The 23,378-nt window shown below is 39.9% G+C and overlaps 1 protein-coding gene and 1 long non-coding RNA gene across 2 annotated transcripts; one reads left to right on the forward strand and one right to left on the reverse strand.

Moving 5' to 3' along the window:
- Positions 1-2,073: 2,073 nt before the first annotated feature.
- Positions 2,074-4,215, reverse strand: LOC143885523 (uncharacterized). Its single transcript, XR_013253385.1, has 3 exons — positions 4,077-4,215; positions 2,553-2,750; positions 2,074-2,453 (listed from the first exon to the last, which is right to left on the reverse strand). It is a non-coding gene; the product is annotated as an uncharacterized LOC143885523 (long non-coding RNA).
- Positions 4,216-11,508: 7,293 nt separating this feature from the next.
- LOC143875566 (Erythronate-4-phosphate dehydrogenase family protein) lies at positions 11,509-19,197 on the forward strand. The gene is made up of 2 exons (XM_077377159.1): positions 11,509-12,557; positions 18,443-19,197. Exons 1-2 carry the CDS (start codon positions 11,838-11,840, stop codon positions 18,671-18,673), a joined length of 951 nt encoding a protein of 316 aa, XP_077233274.1. The 5' UTR covers positions 11,509-11,837; the 3' UTR covers positions 18,674-19,197.
- The last annotated feature ends 4,181 nt before the right edge of the window (positions 19,198-23,378 follow it).

The raw sequence follows: 23,378 nt of genomic DNA on the forward strand, positions 1-23,378 counted from the left end.
TTTTTTGGAAATTCGGTTATTCGGTTTCGGTTATCTAAAAAAAAATTCGGTTGACCGAAATAACCGAAATTTTGATAAAAACCATTATTTTTTTTAAAAAAAAGTGCTATATGGGCACTCCGTTGGATGATCAAAACCGTCAATTTGATTGATCACAACTTAATTAGGATGATCCTAGCCCTCCGATCGAAACTGAGATTTTATTTTTTTCCTCTTTTTCTCACACTATTCGGTTAACCGAAATAACCATGTTTTTTTTTTTTTTTTTGAAATAACCGAATTTTTTATCGGTTTGGTTTCAGTTCAGTTTTTAAAAATTTCGGTTCGGCTTCGGTTACCAAATTTCGGTAATTTCGATTATCAAATTTCGGTTATAACCGAATAACCACCCCTACGAGCAATGGTAGGAAAGATCAACTATGAAGTACCTCCTTGGGATATTAGATCATGGCCCTTGGTATTAAATCTAGATGATCAACTGATACCATCCAAAAGTATGGAGATAATATGTGAAGAGAATGAAGACGAGAGAATAGGGAAGAAGAGAAAATGTGTGGAATTGTGTCATCATTAATTTGAAATCTAAGAGTACAATGACTCATGTACTATATGTTTCAAAAATAACTAAACATCTTTCTGTGGTCTTTTGTAACAAGATCGATCATCATCCAATTTTTGAAATTAAAACACGATTTAGCTTTCATTATCTAACCTAATTGCTATTTCTCCATCCCAAGTGCCACACTTATTGGCACAAAAGACCTCTGAAAACCACCTACCCCACTATTTCAGCCACACCCTCAATGCAAAATCATGAGCCATAAACTACTACTACTACTGCAGAAAATAAAATATCACAAATCTCTCTCGAAATCTACCACCTCGCTTATAGAAGCAAAATCCAAAAAAGAACCGTATACATATCCACTAACTTGAGGGTAGAGATCTCCCAAACATGGAAGTTCCAAATAAATGAAACTACACCCACTAAGAAGATGTGAGAGGCTTAAACTCCCATAAACTAATTTCCTTCTTTAACAATGCAACAAACCTCTTGTTCATTTTTTGGCCATTAGGCCTTCGCTGTCTAAATAATACTAAGTTGAAGGACAGCCTTTTGGAAAATCTGCTACGAGGGTGCCCCATTGGATTCACTTCACTCTTTCAAGTTTGGCTACCATGAATTTTTCTCCCTGAAAAATTAGCTTACCCGGTGTGGGTGAGGCTAGGAGAGGATACATACACTAGTGACTGAGTGAGAAAGTAAGAATATCTTTTGGAATTTTGGAATTTTCCAATAGCTTTTGGAATTTTTCTTCTTCAGGGCCCTGGAGTTATCTCCTAGACCCTCATACGATGAAGTTTTTGGGGGACTCTTGGTCCCTTCTCAATGTAACTTTCGTATGAATATTAATGCGTCTCTGTCACTTTTCAAAAAATGAAAAAAAATCTAAAAAAGGAAACAAAAAACTCCACCCAAAATATGATCGACTATTTCCTTGTTTTTTGACACTTCCCCACTCTACTTATTCTTGACCTCTTGAGTTTTTCCTTCTCCCACCTGCACTACACATGGCCTAAGTGCAATGGTAACTGCAAGTTAAATGCAGGAGATAGATGGATCCACTTCGCTCATTTGAGTGCTACTTTTTTTAGGCTACATGTATCTAGAAAAAAAAAAAGGGCGGCCCAGTGCACGAGACTCCCACCACCATTGCGGGGTCTGGGAGGGCTAGGTGAACGCTACAAGAATCTAAAGAAGACAATTACTTTCCTAAAGAGAAAAGAAATTTACTTTTCTGCTTCTAGCACTAATAAGTATCTTTCAGCGGCGGTGATGACCGCCGGTGAAATAGAAGGGAAATAATATATTTGCCCCATTTTTTTACTTGGGACAGGCCCTCTAGTATATTCATGACTTCATGTTTACACCAGAGGGGCTGTCCGTGGTAAAAAAAATGGGGCAAATATATCACTTCCCTAAATAGAAACCTTTAGCAATGAATACCGACACCACATTAATCGATGAATCAGGAACCATCAATGCATTTTAGAACTTTCTTGCCACCCAAACATGCCCTTAGCTCCGAAAACCAGTACTAGTGGATTACATCACATGTGTCATCTAGTGATCACATCTTAACCAGATACAAAATTTCTTGATTCTTGAAACATAATTTCCTTAAATAATCTGATTTTAGGAGATTATTACTTGTAGGGATGGAGATGCTTTCTCAAATTGTCATAGCCTTGCAGCAATAATCATGAACTCCCACAAACTTGTCCGTTTGTTAATATTGTCTTCAATGTAACAATTACGAGTTCCTTAAGAGCCATTGCTTGCAAAGCGAAAATTGAAGATTTCGCAATTCATATTCGCTCCCTTTGAAGTTCACCACCTTCATAGTCTTCAACTACTTTCTTAAACATTAGAATGGTAGAAGTTGTGATGCCTAAAATCACAGATAGAAATAACAATATTAGTATTAAAAAAAACTACAAAATGATGGTCTTCTAATGATAAGGAAACAAAATTCTTGGAGTTTACTTACATTAAGATGCCTTAAGTTTACTATTTTCTGTTGTTAGAGCCTCCAAAATAGGGCAGCGTCTCAGTAAGGCAAGAAACTCCGAGCAATTCATTTCTATGAAGAGCTGTCTTCAGTCTTAAATGCCGAAGATCCAGTAACGGAGTAGCAAGATGTAGCAGTTCCTCACCAATCACAATAACCTTCAAATATAAATATACCCTTCAAAAAAAATAAAAAAATGTAAGTACAAGATATAAAAGTTACATGAGTTGATATTATCTTAGTAGCCAACAAAAATTACTTAAGACTCCATTTCCTTTGATGTAAAATGGGTGTAAAACAAATTTTACTTCCATTTTTTAAATTAAAAATTGACACAAAATTTCTTTTACCACCATTTTATGTCGAAAGAAAGGAGCCTAATGTTGGAAGGATAGTAATCCTCCGGCAAAAACGCTACGCACAGCGGAAGTATAAATCACGTAGAACAAAATTGTAATTCACTTTTGCCTGAGAGAGAGAGAGAGAGAGAGAGAGAGAGAGAGAGAGAGAGAGAGAGAGAGAGAGAGAGAGAGAGAGAGAGAGAGAGAGAGAGAGAGAGAGAGAGAGAGAGGCAATTTGGGCGTTTTTCCTTTGTGGATAAAAACTCCAAAAATATTTATGCGCACCCTTTGAAGTTTCTTTTAATTTTCAAACTCTAGAATAACTCACATAGATATTATCTAATATTTTGTGCAAGTTTGCAAACCATTTTTGGAAACCAAAATACCAATCAAATTGGACGTTTTTCCTCTCCAAATTTTTTTGGGCGTGTGGGATGCCCACAACAACTCTGTTTGCAAATATAAGTTCTTAGAAAATCTCCTAAAAGATCTCCACAAGATCTCTCCTCTTTATCTCTTAGGAAACAAATTTCCCAATACAACTAGTTTTCCTTTTTCATCTTTTCTAATTAATTAGAAACAAGATATTTTAATTAAAATAATATCTTCCCCATTGGACGAAATTCCATCTGTTTAGGGCACTAACTCTAACAATAAAATGGGTGTAAAGAAGAAGATTAGAAATTCTCTAAAGATGGATAGTATGGTTTATGCAAAGATCATCTTTCATTGAGCAATAATACAGTTTCGATTTTATCTTATTTTTCCTTGGGGATTCAAGGATTTTATCTAACGAGCCTTCTTTTTACAGGCTTCTACAGTGTCAACAAGGCATGTGTTTTCTTCTTAGTAGATTAAGTTTTTATCATGACTGTCAACAAGATCACAAAGTTTTATAATTTCTTAATGAAAACTTCTAATTTATTCTTTGTAGTTTTACATTGTGTAGGTTTATTAAATCCAAAAGACCATGGAGATTGTTTATTTTTGCTATAAGGGAATGGGCACCCTCCCTCTAAAGGCTAGCTTTTAGGGGTGAGTTCTACCCGGGTAAATTCCCAACATTTACTTAATCGTATTCTACTGATAAACATGAAGCTTTCAAAATAAATAGCAAGGAACAAGAGAAAAAAAAAATGAAAATAATGATGAGAACTTATACATGGGTCGTGTAGCAACAGAAGGTCAAGGTCCATGCATAGTCAACATGAAGGAAGTTGCTCAGAATATCATCATGTTCATTGAACTCATATTCAAGCCCAAGCCCAAAGTCAAATTCAACAGCCATCAAACGAAACAAATTATCAGGGAAGAAGACTTTCATTGATATGAAAAACTCTAAAAGGCATGGGTTTTTATAAGGAGAAGACAACCATTCGTTCAGACCTAGTAAAGGGGTTGGGTCTATTACTTTTCCCAAATTAGTGGTTTTTCTAATCGTGTCTTGTTAGGTGCATCTGTATATTGTTTTAATTTTCTTCCATCTATAACTTGTCCTTATCTTTTCTTGATTCATGTGGATTTATGTCCATGTATGTTGTTTTAATTTTCTTCCATATATAAATTGTCCTTATCTTTTCTTGATTCATGTGGATTTATGACTTTATGTTCCCCCAAAACAGTGGTTTTATAAACCATGTCTTGTTCGGTGCATGTGTATGTTATTTTAATTTGCGCAGTGATAAATTCGCCCCCTTCTATTACCATATTCACCCCCTATTTTTCAAAATGGACTGTACTGATCCAAACCGTCCTTTGATGGGCCACAATGTAAATAGGTTGTGATGATCCTGGCCCTCCGATCTATAGAGAAACTCCATATAATCAAACCTCTGTAGATTGGATGGCTAGGATCATCCTATGGAAATGATGTTTGGGGTACAACCTATTTACATTGTGGGGTTGTACAATCCATTTTGAAAAATAGGGGGTGAATATAGTAATAGAAGGCGGCGAATTTATCATTGACCTTTAATTTTCTTCCATATATAAGTTGTCCTTTATCTTTTCTTGATTCAAGAGGATTTATGTTCCCCCAAAACTGGTAAACCTATTCAATGTCCAAAATCTTCTACATATAGAGACGCAAGCTCTGTCAAATGGAAATTTGCATGTATCTCATTAGCATACTGATAGGGTGTAAAGCTCCAGCCTCTCACAAGCCGCCACCTGTCCTAGAGTAGGTGAGCTCCAGCCTCTCACAGGCCGCCACCTGTCCTGGAGTAGGTGAACTCCAGCCTCTCACAGGCCGCCACCTGTCCTGGAGTAGGTGAGCTCCAGCCTCTCACAGGCCGCCACCTGTCCCAGAGTAGGTGAGCTCCAGCCTCTCATAGGCCGCCACATGTCCTGGAGTAGGTGAACTCCAGCCTCTCACAGGCCGCCACCTGTCTCAGAGTAGGTGAACTCCAGCCTCTCACAGGCCGCCACCCGTCCTGTAGTAGGTGAACTCCAGCCTCTCGCAGGCCGCCACCTGTCCAGGACACCTGTCCTGGAGACCTCACCAGGTTTTCCCCTATAAATAGGGGTTCAAAGCTCAAACCAACGGGTAATACGAAAAACCCTCTCCACCCAAAAACTCTTAAGACTAGCTCTGCACTCCTGCTCATACTGACTTGTGTGTCGAAGGGCCTGTCCGGAGTAAAACCCGGGTTGGTCTTCTGACCTCGCTTGCCTTGTGCAGGACTCAGCCACTTCGCTCCCCTTCACTCCGGTCCCTCAGGACTCAGCTCCTCTGGTCATCCAGCTCAGCTCTTACGTCACTGTCGTACCTGTTACCGATTTTCGGCCTAACAGATTGGCGCCATCCGTGGGACCTCAGAACTAAAAGCCGTTCTCAAACATCTCACAAAAATGGCAGGGCGCAAGAGCGCGCGGATACCTACTGCACGGACCACCCAAACCGTGCTGCCCCGTAGGACCCGGAGCGAGCGAATCGCCTCGCTGGTAGTAGCATCTTCTGCTACAGCCGAGCAGAGCCCTGCTCACTCAGAACACCTGAATCCTCTGCCCACTCCGGAGCAAGTTCAAGCTCTTTTTCAACAAATGACAGCTCTCGTTGGGTAGTACCAGCAATTACTCGGGATTCCTCCCCAACCTCCTCCAGAAGCTCCACAATCTGTCCAAGAAAGGCCAGACACCCACGAGGGAGAGTCATCGCGCCGTGGTGAAGATCGAACTCACCACTCCACCAGACAAGTCCATCACCCCACAGTGAGGCATGCTCAAGCAGCGCCTCATCGCCGCCAAAGGTCACAGTCCCGCTCCGCACAAAGGCGCCGAGCTCATGAAGATCGTGGACCAGTGAAGTCCCGGTCTCGTCATAGGAGTCCGGAGAGCCAGTCCGGCTCAGCGGCGAGCCAATCTGTGGGAAGAATCAAGTCCGTGGAACGTAGAACGGATCCGCTCCTACAGAGAATGGAGGAAATGGACCACCGAATAGAGGAGCTGGCGAAGGATCAGAGCCGGCCCGCCTCCAGGGCGTTCTCAAGCAGAACGCCGTTCACTGATGATGTCCTGGTGCTCCAGCACCCAGAGGGTTTAAAATGCCCGCCGTCCCGCAGTACGACGGGACTACTGACCCCGTGGATCATTTGGAGACATTTAGAACAACGATGCTCCTCCACGGCGCCTCCGACGGCTTCATTTGCAGAGCGTTTCCAACGACGCTAACTGGTGCGGCAAGAGACTGGTACTCCAGAATCAAACCAAACTCTGTCAGTAACTTTGATGACTTCGGGGAGGATTTGGTCCGCCACTTCATGAGCAGCCACAGGCCAAGGAAAACAACAGCATCCTTGATAGCCTTGCGGCAGGAGGATAATGAGCCCCTGAAAGTATTCGTTCGCCGCTTCAACAGGGAGGCACTTCAGGTGCCCAATCTAGATCCCTCAGCGGCTATGAATGTGCTCCTCGTGGGTGCCAGGTCTAATGATTTCCGTCGGGCTGTAGCTCGACAAAATCCGCACTCGCTGGCAGACCTGATGGCCGGGGCAGACGAGTATATTACGGTGGAAGAAACACTGGTAGCTCTTAATTCAAATCGGAGGATAACCTCTGAAGAGAAAAATCCCACCAAGCAGCGCAGGGAGGATAAACCTCCAAGAAGAGAGAAGTCCCCATTTCCGCAAAGAAGAGAAGAGAGCTTCACACCTCTCAACACCTCCAGAAAACATATATTGGCTGCGATCAGCGAAGAAGAATTCGTGAAGTGGCCTGCTAGAATGATCTCCAAAGAAAACATGAGAGATCCATCAAAATACTGTCGGTTCCATAAGGACCACGGTCACAACACGGATGAGTGTTGGCAGCTCAAAGAGAAAATTGAACAGCTGATCGGCCGGGGTTATTTGAAAAAGTATATTCGAACTGACGGCCGCAAGCAAGAACGGAGAGAAAAGAGCCCCCAAGGTCGCAGCCCTCGAAGATCACAGCCGTCCCCTGCTCGGAACAAAACCCCTCCGCAGGCCAGTACGCAGCCAGAGGCACCACGGTCTCGGCCAAGGGGGGTCATTGGTACAATCATGGGTGGACCCGCCGCTGGGGGCACGTCCTCCGCTGCTCGCAAGGCGTATGCGCGACGGATCAAAACCCCTCCGCAGGCCAGTACCCAGTTCATAAAACTTGGGTACTCTGGAAACCCAGTTCACTAAAACTCGGGTACTCTGGAAACCCAGTTCGATAAAACTGGGTACTCGCTGCTTGGTTCGCCACGGCTCGTCTCCGCAAAGATCGGGAGCCCACTCCTGGTCCAGAACCAGCCCGGATGCAAAAACCAACGCCGCCTGGAAACCCAGTCCACTAAAACTTGGGTACTCTGGAAACCCAGTTCACTAAAACTTGGGTACTTGCTATTTGGAAACCCAGTTCGCTAAAACTGGGTACTCGCTGCTTGGTTCGCCACGGCTCGTGTCCGCAAAGATCGGGAGCCCACTCCTGGTCCGGAACCAGCCCGGATGCAAAAACCAACGCCGCCTGGAAACCCAGTTCACTAAAACTTGGGTACTCTGGAAACCCAGTTCCCTAAAACTGGGTACTCGCTGCTCGGAAACCCAGTTCGCTAAAACTAGGGTACTCGCTGCTCGGAAACCCAGTTCGCTAAAACTAGGGTACTCGCTGCTCGGAAACCCAAGTTTAATAAAATTTGGTCATCCTAAGCCGTTCAAAACATCTCAGGCCGAACTGGAAATGGGGGTTATAAATAAGGAGAGTCAAAGGAGTTTTGATTGACTTTGTATTACAAAATGCGGATTCCCCACCGGGTATTTTACGCCGCTGCTGTTTTGGGGGCGGCGGTCAAGGTACCACTAAAATTAGATTTGACCTTATGATCCCAGCAGCGTCCCAAGCTCCTTGCTTGAAGAGTCGTAGCTTTTCGTCTTGACTTCACTCCCAAAGATAAGTGCATAAGGTCAACAAACTTTTTCTTTGGTTTCACATCTCGGAATGCAGACCCCCTACGTGCATAATGAAAAGAGAAAGTAAAGACTTCCCCCGGCTCCACTAAGCACCCGAACAAGAATGTGGCCTAGGCCAAAGTGAGTCTACTCGGGGGAGTCAACGATGATGTGGACTTGTAATTCTAATTAGTCTCTAAGTCTTCTTTTTTACTTATAATCCTTACCTATATTAACCCTCCCTCCCTAACCTACTACAATCCTACTCTTTCTATTTTCTTCTTGTTCGTTACTTCGTTTCCAATGAGGCTTATTACATGCTTCATGTTGACTTTCATTGACGCTTCCTACACATTTTCTCTTTACTTTCTTGAGAGCTTTTCGCTTCCCGCATGTTCACTTTTCTAAACCCCTTGCCTCTTGCTTTTGTTTCTGGCATCGCTTCTCGCACTCGCTTCCTACTCTGCCAATGCCCAACATGTGAACCGTTTCAGAGCCTCCATTTTGGAAGATGTTTTTTATACATAGCTGTGGAAGGTGTACGAAGCTTATCAGGTATCTGTCCAGTGCCTCAGGTGCATCAGTATTATACCAATTTATAACTATTAATTGAAATTTGCTATGTTTGGAGTAGATCTCCCATTATAATAAATACAAAATTAACCATTTCAAAAAAATAAATATAAATTTAACCGACTTAACACTATCATGCCATTCTTAAAAATCTCCCACAAAAATAAGCTCCTCAACATAGGATATTAATAGGGCAGTGATAAATCGACCCCCCAAAATGATAAATCGACTCCCCATGTGTCTTTCTCTCTCCTCCGGGTTAGAGAGAGAAAGAGGAGAGAGATAGACACATGGGGAGTCGATTTATCATTTTGGGGGGTCGATTTATCACTGCCCTATTAATGGAGAAGAACATGAAAACATATTCCCCAAAACAGTGGTTTTTTCAACAGTGTCTTGTTCGGTGCATGTGCATGTTGTTTTAATTTTCTTCCATATACAAGTTGTCCTTATCTTTTCTTGATTCAAGAGGATTTATGTTCCCCCAAAACTGGTAAACCTATTCAATGTCCAAAATCTTTTACATATAAAAGACGCAAGCTCTGTCAAATGGAAATTGTGAATGTGTCTCATCAGTCATTAGCATACAGAAAATCATAAAGTCGATACATGTGTGGGTCCCTTGTTTTATATTTTAAATGTTGGTCACACATATTTGTCTTGAGATTTTTTTATAAAAATCTAATAAAAAGTAAAATATTTAAAATTTATAAAAATTAAAATTTAAGAAAAAGTTACGAATTTTTCCTGAAAATTTGTGATGTTTTTGTAGCAGATAATAAAATATAAAGATATTTTAATGATTTTTTAGAACCCTGGATTAGGTTGGTGCCATTTCCAGGTGTTCTTTAGGTATTTTCCGAGTTCGCTTTTCAAATTTGGGGGTCTAGACTTCTACTTGCCTCTGCCTGACGTGAACTAATTTAAAACTAGTTGAGAGTTTCCTCTTTAAATTCGACTTAGGACTAAAGAATGGGGTAATTTCTGACTAGATTTAGATCGTGCAACAGCAAAGAAATGGGAGTTCTAACCCATGCATCACATGTTTTGCGACTCTTTGCGATCTCTCTCGTGTTGAATGCTGGAATTTCTTGAGATTTGGTGGTTTTCTTGGGTCTTGGAATGTATGAATTGACATTGACAGTCAGTTTTGGACTCACAATCGGTTCTCAAAATCCAAAACAAACATGGCCTTAATTTTACATCTGATAATCACTTTTGGACTCATAATCAGTTCCCAAAATCCAGAACTTCTCTGGAAACCATAATTAAATAATGGAAACAAAATTCGAGAATTGCAAATGGGGGACACACTTTTTCAAAAATTATTACAGAGGGACGAAATGAGGGTTATCAAGTCTCTAAAAGGGGTTTAACAACCCTCTAAATGGGGTTATCAGACTCTCAAAAGGGGGTTATCGGTTCTCTTTAACAATTTTTCAAAAGTGTGTCCTCCGTCGGCAATTCTTGTATTTTGATGTCCCCCATTGGCAATTTTTCCTTAAATAACTTCCTAAATCCTAAGGCCTAATTTGGCTACAAAAAGGTAAGTACGAAAATGACTCACTCCTAAAATTCCTACCTCTCCCTCTATTTCCACACATAAGAAGGTTTCCTAATTTTTTCTATACTCCTACTTGTGAACGTGTGTGTTCACCACCGACTCATGAGAGTCCTACTTATAGTTAGATAACTATTAGACCTGTTAGATAGAGTTTTTTATTTATTAGAATTCTAGATGATAAGTGGTGAAGAGTTTGATTTTATCTCTAGTTCGTTGTGGTTATCCAATACAGGCTATGTATATAAAGTGAACATGCGAATAAAGTAAATGATCTTCCATGGTTTCCGAGTTTGCAACTTCTTTCTCTTTTTTTATTCTTTCCTCTTGTTACGTTTCAATTATTTTGTTCTCTTATTCTTCCAAATTATCAAAGAAAGGTTTACACTACTATACCTCTTTCCTATGAAACAACAGCATTCTCTTTACAATGCAAACAATTCAAAATCCCAACTCCCATTTCTTCAGATTCATAAAAGTAAATCTCCTCATTTATTTGGCCTCTTTTGGAGTACTCCCTAAACATCTATATTCTCAACTCACACAAAGTTTCCAAAAACATGGGGTAAATTTGAGTCCAAATAACAAGTATTAGACTCACAATCGGTTCCAAAACAAAAGTTCCATAACAAACGGGGCTCAAGATAAAAATAGGGAAATGTTATCAGCACTACTGTATTTTGATGAGGGCACTCCTCACTTTATTAATACCGGCATGACTCTCACCATAAAATGATTCAAACCGCCCATTAGATGGGCCACAGTCTAAATAGGTTGTGCCCCAAGAATCATTTCCATAGGTTGATGCTAACCCTCCGATCTATCTCTATAGATCGGAGGGTTAGCATCAACCTATGGAAATGATTCTTGTGGCACAACCTATTTAGACTGTGCGCATCTAATGGACGGTTTGGATCATCTTATGGTGCGGGCCATAGCGTATACTTTTAAATAAAGTGAGAAAGTGAGAAGAGTGCCCTCATCAAAATACGGTAGTGCTGATAACATTTTCCTTAAAGATATCCCGCGAAAATCATAAATACGCCCCCAAATCTCAACGATAAGAGATATAATCGTCTTGGTCCTCGGATCTCTCCTACCTTTTCCCCCTTTGACTCGCCCCATCTCTCCTTTTTCCCCTTCCTTCTCCAATTTTAAAACTAAACCCTAATCACACGTCGAACAAAATAAATATCCACCCAAAAGTCACACAATACCAAAACCCTAATCCCTCTCCCTCTCTCTTCCTCCCTCTCCAAAATCCTCTCTTTTCTTTAATGTCTATTTCCTCCAGGCAAAACCCTAGAGGGAAAAGACAAATACAAAGACAAAGACAAAACCCAACTGAAATTCGTTTTCATCTTCGTTCTTTTAAGTGATTTCCCCCTTTGTAGCAATGGATTTAGATGATTACCCAGAAGAAAACCCTTCAATTGCAATCTGCCCAGCCAAAAAAACCCAAAATTATCCTCACTATCGTCTCACAAACGGACCCACATGCCCTCCCCTAGGCTGGTTCGAGATCCGACTCTTCTATGTTCGTATCTCTCCTTGCATAATCGATTCTGTACCTCACCATCTCACTCTCTGCCATCTCCGCCGTGAGATCGGAGTCGCCCTCGAAATCAACGGCTCACGTATTCCCGCCACCGAAATAGCGTCCCTCACCCTTCGTCGAGATCGCCTCGATAAAGAATCATCTGAAGTAACCTATGTAAGCACAGATAGTATTAAGATCACAGGGGCTGCGGAATTTGAAGTTTATGAGAATCAAGATATGATCTTATGTGGGTCAATTGAAAGGATGGATTCTCCTTGGAATAATGGTAATGATTCTAAGACTGGTTGGAGTATGGATTGTTATTCTGCGGCTTCGATTGCTGGTGGGTCTTCGGCGTTCTTTCAACCTAAGCTTGGGATCTCTTCGCCTTCGATTGAGGTTTATGTTGCTGGTTGTTGTTCTGGGTTTCCTTTAATTTTGACTAAGACTATTCAGGTTAGTCCTAGAAGGAAGATTGCGAGGCAAAGGATGTTGGATTCGATACCGGAGGACGAAGAGACTGAGAGGGAAAGGAGGAGTGTCAATGGCGTGATTCAGCACCGGAGGTTGCATTCTGTAAGTGAATTGCGTTGTTTCTTTTTGTATGAAATCTATGCTTTTGAATTTGTTAATCTATGTGAATTATTGGGTTTTTCTGATGAAGGTCATCTTTTGTGTTGATTGTTCTTGTCATGGTGAATTGGTTTTGGTAGATATTTTTTTAAAACTTTTACCCACTTAGCAGTTTTTTGTTTATGATTGTTGAAGGCTAGAATAATTAGTCTTGGCATATAAAGTAGATCAGGGCTTTTGGGGATTGTTTTAGTCTTCACAGTGGTTTTACATCAAGCGCGAATTGGGAAGTGGAATTTTATGCATTGAGCTATGATTCACCAAATAGTACTATGTGAACACATTGTAGTTGTTTGGCAATCAGCAAAACATGATTTTGAGTTGACACAACCATGTCACATTTTTTAAGCAAGTAACTATGGCATATGTTACTCTGTGTTCCGTTCTTCATTTTGTTGTTTTCATTTTTGATAAAAAAAAATAGAGGATAAGAGAAGTATAAAAGATGAGCACAAGGCCTACCTAGCTTGATAAGAAAAGGACAAGGGGAGCTTAGACTTTGCAGAGGTCCAAGAATGAGAGTCGTGTCAATTCCTGATGAAGAATCAGAAGAATGCGAGATACGAGTCTTAAGTACACCTACTCCTTATGTTATGGCTAAATATTACTCTATTAGATATCTTCAACTCTGGTATTCGTGTATCCTTGTGAAAGAACCAAGCTGATTGGACATCTATGATGATGAATTGCTCTGTTTTGGAATGGTTCTCACTTTTCACTTTTCATAGTCACCCCGACAATGTGCATTCTACCTTTGACTTTGACTTATTTGGCACACTGGTTTTTATATCATAATATAGATGGAGCTCATAGGCCTTTCCATCTTTGTTTGAGTTAACGTCCTTCCAATAGGCACTAGGTCGCCTTAAAGCACAAAACCCTTGGCCCAACTATTCTCCATTCAACACTTTGAGGATGGATTCAAAGCACTCCCGATAGAAAATGTCATTTTCCAATATGCGATGGCCATGGAAGATGAGATCTTTTGAACCTCAGTGGATGGCCTAAACTTGATCTAGAAAGAACACATGGAATAAGCTTATCACAATGAACTGTGTTATGAACGTTATTTCCCCCCCAAATATCATCAAACATAGGTCAATCTATTAAATTTGTCCATTTCAACCATTCTTCATTAGTGCATGATCTCGTCTCACTTTTCTAGCCTTAGTCTCTCATTTCCATATTGGTGGATGCAACGAGTAATTTGTTTTGATGTATTTTATGGGGTCCTACAAAGCCCCCTATTTTAATCGTCGGAGGATGCAATGTTTAGTTTATTTTTCTTCGTCAGAACCTCACAACACCGAACTATCTAGACATAAATGTTGAAGAAAAGCATTCTTTGTGGCATAATAAATTACCTAGATAGATCATTTACGCTTAAGGAGTTTCAACAAGCATGCCATTTTAATTTTACCTCCTTTGAATCAGAGCAAGTATGGTCCATCTTATTTATTTCAAAAAAATAAATAAATTATGGCTTATTTATCAGAAGTTTCAAATTCACTATCTTTGATCCATCTATTCCATGGATCATCTTTAGATATAAGCATTAATTCTCGTTATTGAATATCTACATCCATAAAGATATTCTATAAGATCAAAATGTAAGATGGCAATAGAAATACAGTTGTTTTAATTTTGTTGGCCAATGATCGAAGGGGCTTCATTCCTCAAGAGAGTTTAACAATTCAATTTGTTTGTATCAGAAATTATTGTTGTGTGCTTCAATTAAGGTTTGTCATTATGGAGTTCCATCTATGAGGTTAAGTATGCAGAGCAAGGCCGAATGCTCAAGTTGAAGTTAAGCAAAAGGTTGGTCTAATATATGGATGACTTGAGCTCCCAATTTCTTCAGGCTTCCTTTCGGTCTAATATATGGATGACTTGAACTCCCAAGTTCATTAGGCTCAAGTTGGAAACTGAAAGATGTTTTTACTATCTGGTGTTTGATTTGGAGTCCGTATGTGTTTGTTTTATTTAATGTGAGTGACCGGATATTTGTGTACAGTGAATTGGATTTCACATTGTATATGTTGTCTTAAGGGATTTTAGTAGGTGTCGGAGATGCTAATAATTCCATCTCTCTTCTAATGATGGATGGTTGATGTTGCAGTCTGGATGAAGGTTCCTTCTTCTATTCTAGGTCCTCTCCATTTATTGGCATTTTGAGTTTTGTCTTATGACGTGTGTATTCCTATGTCTTCCTAAATGATTCCTACTGTAGCTCCTTGTGGCCTCTCTTTTTTATGGCATGCATTTACAGTCCTCGATGCTCGGATGACACCTCATTTATTGGTTTAGTGTAGTTTTGATTCTTTGATTTTGTTACCTAGACTCAAGGTTTTAAATTTCTGTTTTGATTATAGCAGTAACAGAAACATTCAGTTCCGATTAGAAATTTTGGTGGAAAATTTGTAAAATCATGGAAACGTATGGAAACATATGCAAATGATAGAATTTTAAGATGAAACTTCAAGAATTGCTTAATAAGCAGGACTGCCATTTGTGTTTAATAACATTGAACGCCTACTAAAATGCGCGTGTCTGATAATTCACTACATATGACATTTCACATGCAATTCATATAAATATAATTATGTAACACATAATGATATAGTATCCTGCTAACGCCCTTATGATTTTGGGTTCGGCATGCGTTTCTGTAAATACCTAGACTTGGGTCTCATCCTTAATTTAGCAACGGGATAGTGGTTGCTTCTTCTAGTACTAACTTTATGTTGGTTGATAAGAGCTCTTTCGTTACCGACCTATTTGGAGTCATTGATTTCATGTGCTAGTCCCTTTAATCTGACTTTCAGTGCTCAGCCTGTATATCTGTTTGTCAAAACGAGAGACTTCCACATCATTTACAAGCATCATTGTCTATGAATCTGTGCTAAATTGTAAAACTTTATTGTATATGTACTAATTTTGACAAGCACAAATTCTTGCATTTGGACCGAGTAGCTTTAGAGCCCCTGCAATGCCATCATACTTTCATGGGTTGGTTGAACATCTTTGGTTTTGGTTATTTAAATTTAGTCAGAGATTTTTTTGGAGCACTCAATATCTCTGATGTGGTCCTAACTATTAGATTCCTAATGAGATCCTTGTAGGAGGCTATTGACCTCATCGGTCCAAGTAACTGTATTTTTTGGCCCGATTCTCTCAGACACGGTATATTCAAGGAATCCTCAATGCCATTAATTAGATGAAAAGCAGTGCGCTTTTTTACACTTGATCTTCATTCTTAGGTAGTCATTGCTGTTTGCCTTAGTGACCATTTCAGAGAGAGTGATAATCTTGATTGTATGGCTGATGTCCTTCCAATACGGCATGCTACTATTTAAAATATACATGCTTTGAAATAGTAAGAAAGGCCTTCTTATGAGATGATGTGAAAGGAATACTTATTGTTTGGAATATTTCATACACGTTAGTGAGGACATGTTGTGTATTGGGCAGCCTTTGGACCTTAGCATAAGTCGTGAGCATTATATGTATTCTATAGGTAATCTCTACCCTAACCATTCTGTCATCTTCTTTCCTTCTCAATAAATTTGTTATAAAAGGGTGATGCTTATTTTTAACAGACAGTAGTTCAAAATCTGTTCATTCTTTTTCTTCTAATCATACACATGAAGCAACAAATGGTTCCAGCATTAGGGTGCTCTTTTCTAGGTTGAAATTGGAGCAAAATCTTGAGTTCTTGCAATTTGTGTGGAATATGATTTTAGTTGATTACCAATTATTGAATGCTACACGATTGTCGTGTCTTTGCCATTGATGCACTTGCGTGAATGGCATTTCAAGCTTCTGTGCTTTCAAGTCAACTATAGCATTCAACTAGTTCATTAATTACTTGTGTCTGGGTGGGCTCTGTATAGTTGCGCGAAAATTGAATATAGCAGTTGCTTTGTAGTAGATACATCTAGAGAAGTTGCACATCGGAGGTGGTATCCAGTGATCCAAATCTGACTAACACTAGTATTTGTTTATTTTTGCTTTTGTTTTGTTTGGCTTGCTTCCTTTCTAAGACCCACACACCCACACACCTCTAAATCTCCCACTCCTCGAAATTCCCACATGGGCGGGACTACTAAGCAATACTTTAAGACAGCAGTGTAGTCATTTGCTGTTCATTCCTTACTGATAAAAGCCTTTATATCTTGGAGAAACTTGTATGGTTTTTGTTAACTATGAACGCTGAATCCTGTACCATTTCCCTTGATTTTCTAATTGAATTCCTGGAATGGAATCTCAAATCAACACCAGACACGACAAAAGTTCTGAAATTCTTTCAGAACATTTATTGTAGTTTTACAGGGATTTGCTTCTTGCTTGTGCATGTATTACCTCCCTTGAGGCAAAGTCCAGCAGGTTTTTTTTTCTGTATGGTAGATAGTATTAATAATAGTGAAAGGAGATCGAGATGGTCAATACAGATAATACAAGATCGAAAAAGGAAACAAAAGAAATATGAAGGGGGGAGATAATCAAAACGCTCCAAACTTTCTCTGGATACCCCATCTTTAGCTAGCTTAACCACTACCCCATTTGTGCTTCGCTTGACATGATAAGCAACTATTTGAGATCCTCCACTATTATCCTGAATTTCATCAAAAAGAGCCGCAAATCTCCAAGGAAACGAATGAGTTCCATTGAACCACCTAATTACATTCTTTGAGTCTCCTTCTATCTCCTCCTTTTCCAATTCAACATTGTTTAGAAGTTTAATTCCATGGTGTATGGCCCGCACTTCCGCCTCATTTGCATCCGAGATACCCATTGGGCCCGAATAGGCCCAAGTGACATTTCCTTGGTCATCTCTTAATACTACCCCTATTCCGGATGGACCCGTGTTTCCCGTACTTGAGTTATCAAAATTAAGTTTCAAAAGTCCCTGGGCGGGTGGCTCCCACACTTGATCCACTTTGGGCTCTTCCCTAGCTCCATTGCAAATTACTCTCCAACCATACCATAGATCATATGCAAACACAAATGCAAAGCTAGGGAGGGTTCTCACCCAAGATATTGTGATTGCAATCATCTTATTAATTAGGAAGAGTGGTCTTTTTGATACTCCTTTGAAAACCCGTGCATTTCTCTCTTTCCATAGAACCCATAAAGTAGCAAGAAATGCTACCTTCCATAGGATCTTTCCTTTTCCTTTCCACGGAGTCAATTCCCAATTTTCTAGCAATTCTGCTAGTTTGGCTGGGAAGACCCACGCTACACCAAATCTTGATAACAGTCTACTCCACAGCTCTCTTGCCACCGTGCAATGTAACAATAAATGATCCACCGTTTCCCCCGCTTGTAAGCATAGAGCACAATGATCATTGATTAGCATCTCTCGCTTCCTCAAAAAGTCGACTGTCCGTTTTCTTTCTAAAATTGCCGCCCATGCAAATACACAAATCCTTGGGGGAGCTTGGATTAGCTACCCAAAAAACGTGATTTTGCTTTCTAGAATGAAACAGAAATTGTTAAATCATTTTATTAGCTTCATTTCGTGCTCCTCAATAATGTAATTGATCTATTATGTGTGTGGATTCGCTTGGTATGTTAATTTTCTCATGACTTTGTCTTTTATGTTGTTATGTTACTGGGATCCGCCTTTCATTAAGGCCCCTGTTGGCTGCCTCCTCTCGGTGGAAAGAGAAGTGAAAAACGCCAGATTGAATGGTCACGATGAAACAGAACTGTCCTTTTTCACTTTGCTTTCCTCCGAGGAGAGGCAACCAAATGTTGCCTAAAGTGATTCATTCACCTCTATGTCCTGTTACTTTTATCCCCCGTCTTACGTGTGGTTTTCACAGGTCCCTGATGGCGAAATTGATGACTATGATTCTGAAGAGAAAACAGATCATCGTTTCTACGCTGAGACTATGTATCCCGATGACGATGGTCAGCTCTCATGGTTCAATGCTGGGGTGAGAGTGGGTGTAGGGATTGGATTGGGGATGTGTCTAGGAATTGGAATTGGCGTTGGACTACTCATGCGCTCTTACCAGGCAACAACCAGAACCTTCAGAAGGCGATTCTTCTAACTTTGTACCATCAGAAGCAGCAGTTAGTGATGGATTGAATTTGCTGGAAATGCTTCCAAGTTTGGAGCCTTGGGGAAATGCTCATCAGTCACTCATATATGGGTATGAGTCTCGGCACATCAGTGGAGATTTGTACAGTTTATGACTTTTGGTCACAGCTTTCTTGAGAAAGCTTTACAAATGGCCTTTCTTGTCCATCCCATTCTTCTCCATCGCATTCTTGTAGTTGAGGACCATCATATATGCGTGGTGCTTCAATTGATGGTGAGGTTGATATAACAGAAGATCAGTGATTCACTAGACGACATTTATGGGTGGCGGGACCGGATTCAATGGATATCAGTTTCCACCCACACGAGGTATTTAGACATTGTTAGAGACAGTAATGCATGAGTGTGCAGGTGTGATGTGAATGTGTGTGCGTTCATTTCTTTTACAATTGTGTTGTAGGGTTGCTAGTCCAGATTTCACAGAGAATTTATTTATTTTTACTTGCAATAACAAAACTTTGAATCCTTGTTCAACTTTTTTTTTTTTATCACGTATGATATTTTGCTTTTGATTTTTTAATAAGATAACATGAGACTTGCTTTTGGTTCCTTCATTCATGAATACAAGGCTCACTAGAAAGGATCATTAAACCATAGGCCCCTCTATTGCAGGAATTTTCAGGAAAAGGTTGTAAAGGAAGACACTTCTAAAATTTCCTACTTTTTCTTACACACTATAAAAAGATAATTATGTCAATACGTAGAGACCGGACCAAGCTTAGGTGCGACATGGACGGGGATCTACGGTCAAGATTTTGCTTGGGCATGGCGCAATGAAGTTACAAGAAGTAATTGTGTGTGTAGACCACAATGGCCATGCCGTGTGTATGTATGCATGTGTATATGTTGGGTGACACATCACTAATCTGTGGGCTATAAGTGCAAGTGAGTGGGGGCCATACGTGATTGTGATGTTTTCTTATAAACAGGGGTTAGGGGTAGTGTTTTTTTAGTTTTTTGATATTTGGAGAATGGAGATGTAATTTTTGGGGAGTGGAAACGATTCTTGGAGAATTCCAAGGAAAGAGGGGAGAAGTTCCCCAATGGATGGACAACACACCCCTCATGAAGGCGAGTTCCGTGCGCATCTCGTTGGACGGATTGACTGCTATTGTGCCAAATCCGAACCCCGTTGAGGCGACCCTGTTGAGGCGACCACGAGTGTTTTGTACTTCTATTCTTTGTTCTTTGAAAATTATCTATGTTTCTTTTCTTATTTCTTGTAATTCTTTCCGACTTTATCTGTAGATTTCCAATAATTCCTCATTTTATTTTTGAATTTGTTCATATGTCTTTGTAGTTTTCTTGTTGTAAGTTGTATAATGATCTTAGATCTAAGATCTATTAGATCAAGTCCTTAAATTCATGTTAAAAGAGTCCACTTTTCATTGAAAATCCTGTGCATTTCTCACATTTTCAGATCTGATCATAAACTTTAAGATCTAGATCTGATCTGAAAATTTTCAAATTTGATGTAGAATAGTGACAGAAGCAGCAAAGGAAATTCCCATATCCAGATTTCAGATATGAAAGTTTATGATGAGATCTGAAAATTCACGTGAAATGCACAGGTTTTTCAATGAGAAGTTTACTATTTTAGCATGAATTTAAGGACGGGATATAATGATGTTAGATCTATGATCATTATTCAACTTACATCAAGAAAATTACAACGATATATGTACAAGTTTAAAAATAAGACAAGGACTTGCTAGAAATCTATGGATAAAGCTGAAAAGAATTACAGGAAATAAGGAAAAAAACATGGATAATTTTTAAGGAACGAAGGATAAAAGTACAAAACCCTCAATGATCGTCTCAACGGGGTTCGGATCTGGTACAAAGCACTCAATCCGTCCAATGAAGTGCGCACGGAAGTCGCCTTCATGAGTGTTGTGCTATCCATCCAATGGGGAACTTCTCCCCTCTTTCCTTGGAATTCTCCAAGAATCCTTTCCACTCTCCAAAAATTACATCTCTATTCTCCAAATGTCAAAAACTAACAAAACACTACTCCTAACGCCTATTTATAGGAAAACATCATAGCCCTCTTAAGTCACTTACCACTCATGCATACATACACATATCATGGCCATTGTGGTCTACACACACAATTACTTCTTGTAACTTCCTTGCGCCATGCCCAAGCAAATCCTCGTCTGTGTCGCACCTAGGCTTGGTTAAAGGATCCTCGTCCCTGCCAAACGCTACTGAGAACATATTAATCAGATGACTCTGATCCTCTGATCAATCAAATCCTTCTTTAGAGTGCCACCAAGTAATATTAAAGGGTCCAAGGAATCAGTGATGGGGTTTACTCGGAAAAAAGAATAAGAGAAGTGCCTCTATGAAGTTAATGAGTTAATCTACCATTACTCTAGGGAGATGATATTTTCTGGCACCTTGAAATCCCCCCAAAGATGTATACCAAAAAAAAAAGGTCCCCTTACATGAACATTAGAACCCAACAAAAGCCTCAAATAGTGTTTATCACTACCTAACCTAACCAGAAATTTGAATCAGGAAAGGGCTGGATTTATTTTTATTTTTTTTGGAACATTATGGAGTGAAATATAAGGAGTTCTACAGAAATAGTGACTTGTTTCAACAATAAAACCAAAGGGGCTTATGTGATTACAAAAATTAGGAAACAAGAAATAAAGGATAAAACACACCTTTGAGTTTTTTGACGAACTTCCTACAAGTGATTCAGTCGCAAATCCCAGTAAAAGGGGGTGGTGTATCCCTACTTAAAGGGGGCGAATATATCAGCACCCTTTTTTTATTTATTCCACTCAAATATATTAACCACCTCCATAACAATGGCTCAAATTCGCGAGTGAGATTAACTTCTTAGTGAATTCGACCATAGTTTTGAATTGGAGCACACTTGTTCTGACCTTTCTCCATCCACCGCAGCAAAATAGTATCCACAGACTATCGCCATCTGATTCATGTAAGAAAGGGGGGGCCAATATTATCACTTCCCCCAATAATGGTAGCTTTTAGTAGTTGCAAAGAGCCATTTGTTAAGTTTCTCATACTTTGTAAATCTACTAAGGTGGAGGAGGCTCTTGAAGGGAAAACAACACAGGAGACTGTCTGAGGCATACTTAGCAAAACATGATTTTGCAACAAAAATGGGAAAATTTTGAGATTAATGTTCGAAAAATACAATAGAAAAGCGGAAACAGAAAAAACACATTTAAATTTTGTCATTTACAAAATATAACAGGTAAAGATTAAAAGTTGGCCAGAAATATGCATTTAATACAGGTCGGGTTGAAGCTAACCTGAACCCAGCCCAAAAGTCTAAACCGTCAATCCGAACCCGAACCGGACCCAATTTCCCAATTCGGGTGGGTTGAGTCGGGTTGGGTCTGGTTGACCTGGTTACGATGATATCTTTCCCCTTTAGGTTTTTATGTTCTAAAAGTAAAATAGAAAATTATATATATATATATATATATATATGAGGAAACTGTTGGCTCACCAAACTTATGGTGAGCTAGCTTGCCCAATCACATGGGGGCCCACTTTGTTAGGATGATCCAAGCATTCATTTGAAAGTCCCTTACATAGATGGGAGGTGTACCAAAAATCAGCTCCATAGGATCATCCTAACCCCTCCATTTGTGGAGGACAAAAATGGACAGACACAAATCTGCCCTATTTTTGTCCTCTACAAATGGAGGGGTTAGGATGATCCTATGGAGCTGATTTTTGGTACACCCCCTATCTATGATAAGGCCTTGCAAATGAATTGTTTGGATCACTCCCCAAAATGTGGGACCCATGTGATTGGGCAAGCTAGCTCACCATAAGTTTGGTGAGCTTAAGCTCACCAACAGTTTCCTATATATATATATATATATAACACAATCCGACCCGTGATTTTTTCGGATTGAACCCAACCCGAGTTGCACCCCGTAACCCGAACGTGATGGGTTTGTTTGCATTTCCTCCGGTTGGGAAAAGCCAACTCATTTTAATTTCGGGTTGGGCTGGGTCGTGGCCTTTGCAACCCGATACCTGACTTCTATTCTCTAATTTTATCTTGATTTTCGTTGGGTTATGTTTTTCTCCTGTGTTTTTCTATTTGGCCCTAGATGAACCCGAACCCAACCCGACTTGATTTTCAGGTTAGATGGTTGTATTAGGGTTAAGATTAGGGGTGGACATGGTTCCGGTTCAAACCGAGGAACCTAACTGAACCAGCACATATGGTTTGGTTTGGTTCTGTTCGGTTCCATATCTATATGGTTCGGTTCCGGTTCTGATATCCTGGAACCGGTGGAAATTCTGTTCGGTTCTGGGTTTGGGATCTCGGAACCGAAAACCGAACCGAGAACCGAAACTCACCTTAAAACTCAATGCCTCCTCATTTGATAAAATCACCCCACCCCCTTTTAATTCACCCCTCTTTAACGTGTTGCTAAATTTTAATTCACCTTTCAAATTTGTGCCTGATTATCCCAAATTTGTGCCTGTTTGTAGTTCATATATAATTTTTGCATTGCCCAAATTTGTGCCTGATTATCCTAAATTTGTGCATGTTAGTGTTTGTAGTTCATATATAAACCGAACCGAACATAACCGATTATAAACACGATTAGGCAAAATATATACATTTGGTGAAGGTTGGGTAAACCCAG

Source organism: Tasmannia lanceolata, unplaced genomic scaffold (assembly GCF_043159265.1).
Source record: "Tasmannia lanceolata isolate RefF3 unplaced genomic scaffold, GAP_Taslan_0.1 ptg000002l, whole genome shotgun sequence".
NCBI lineage: Eukaryota > Viridiplantae > Streptophyta > Magnoliopsida > Canellales > Winteraceae > Tasmannia > Tasmannia lanceolata.

Excerpts from the sequence above, each read along its gene's own strand:
- LOC143875566 (XM_077377159.1), top strand. The coding sequence starts at position 11,838 with ATGGATTTAGATGATTACCCAGAAGAAAACCCTTCAATTGCAATCTGC. Across the intron at positions 12,558-18,442 it reads AGCACCGGAGGTTGCATTCT|GTCCCTGATGGCGAAATTGA; the intron begins GTAAGTGAATTG and ends TGGTTTTCACAG.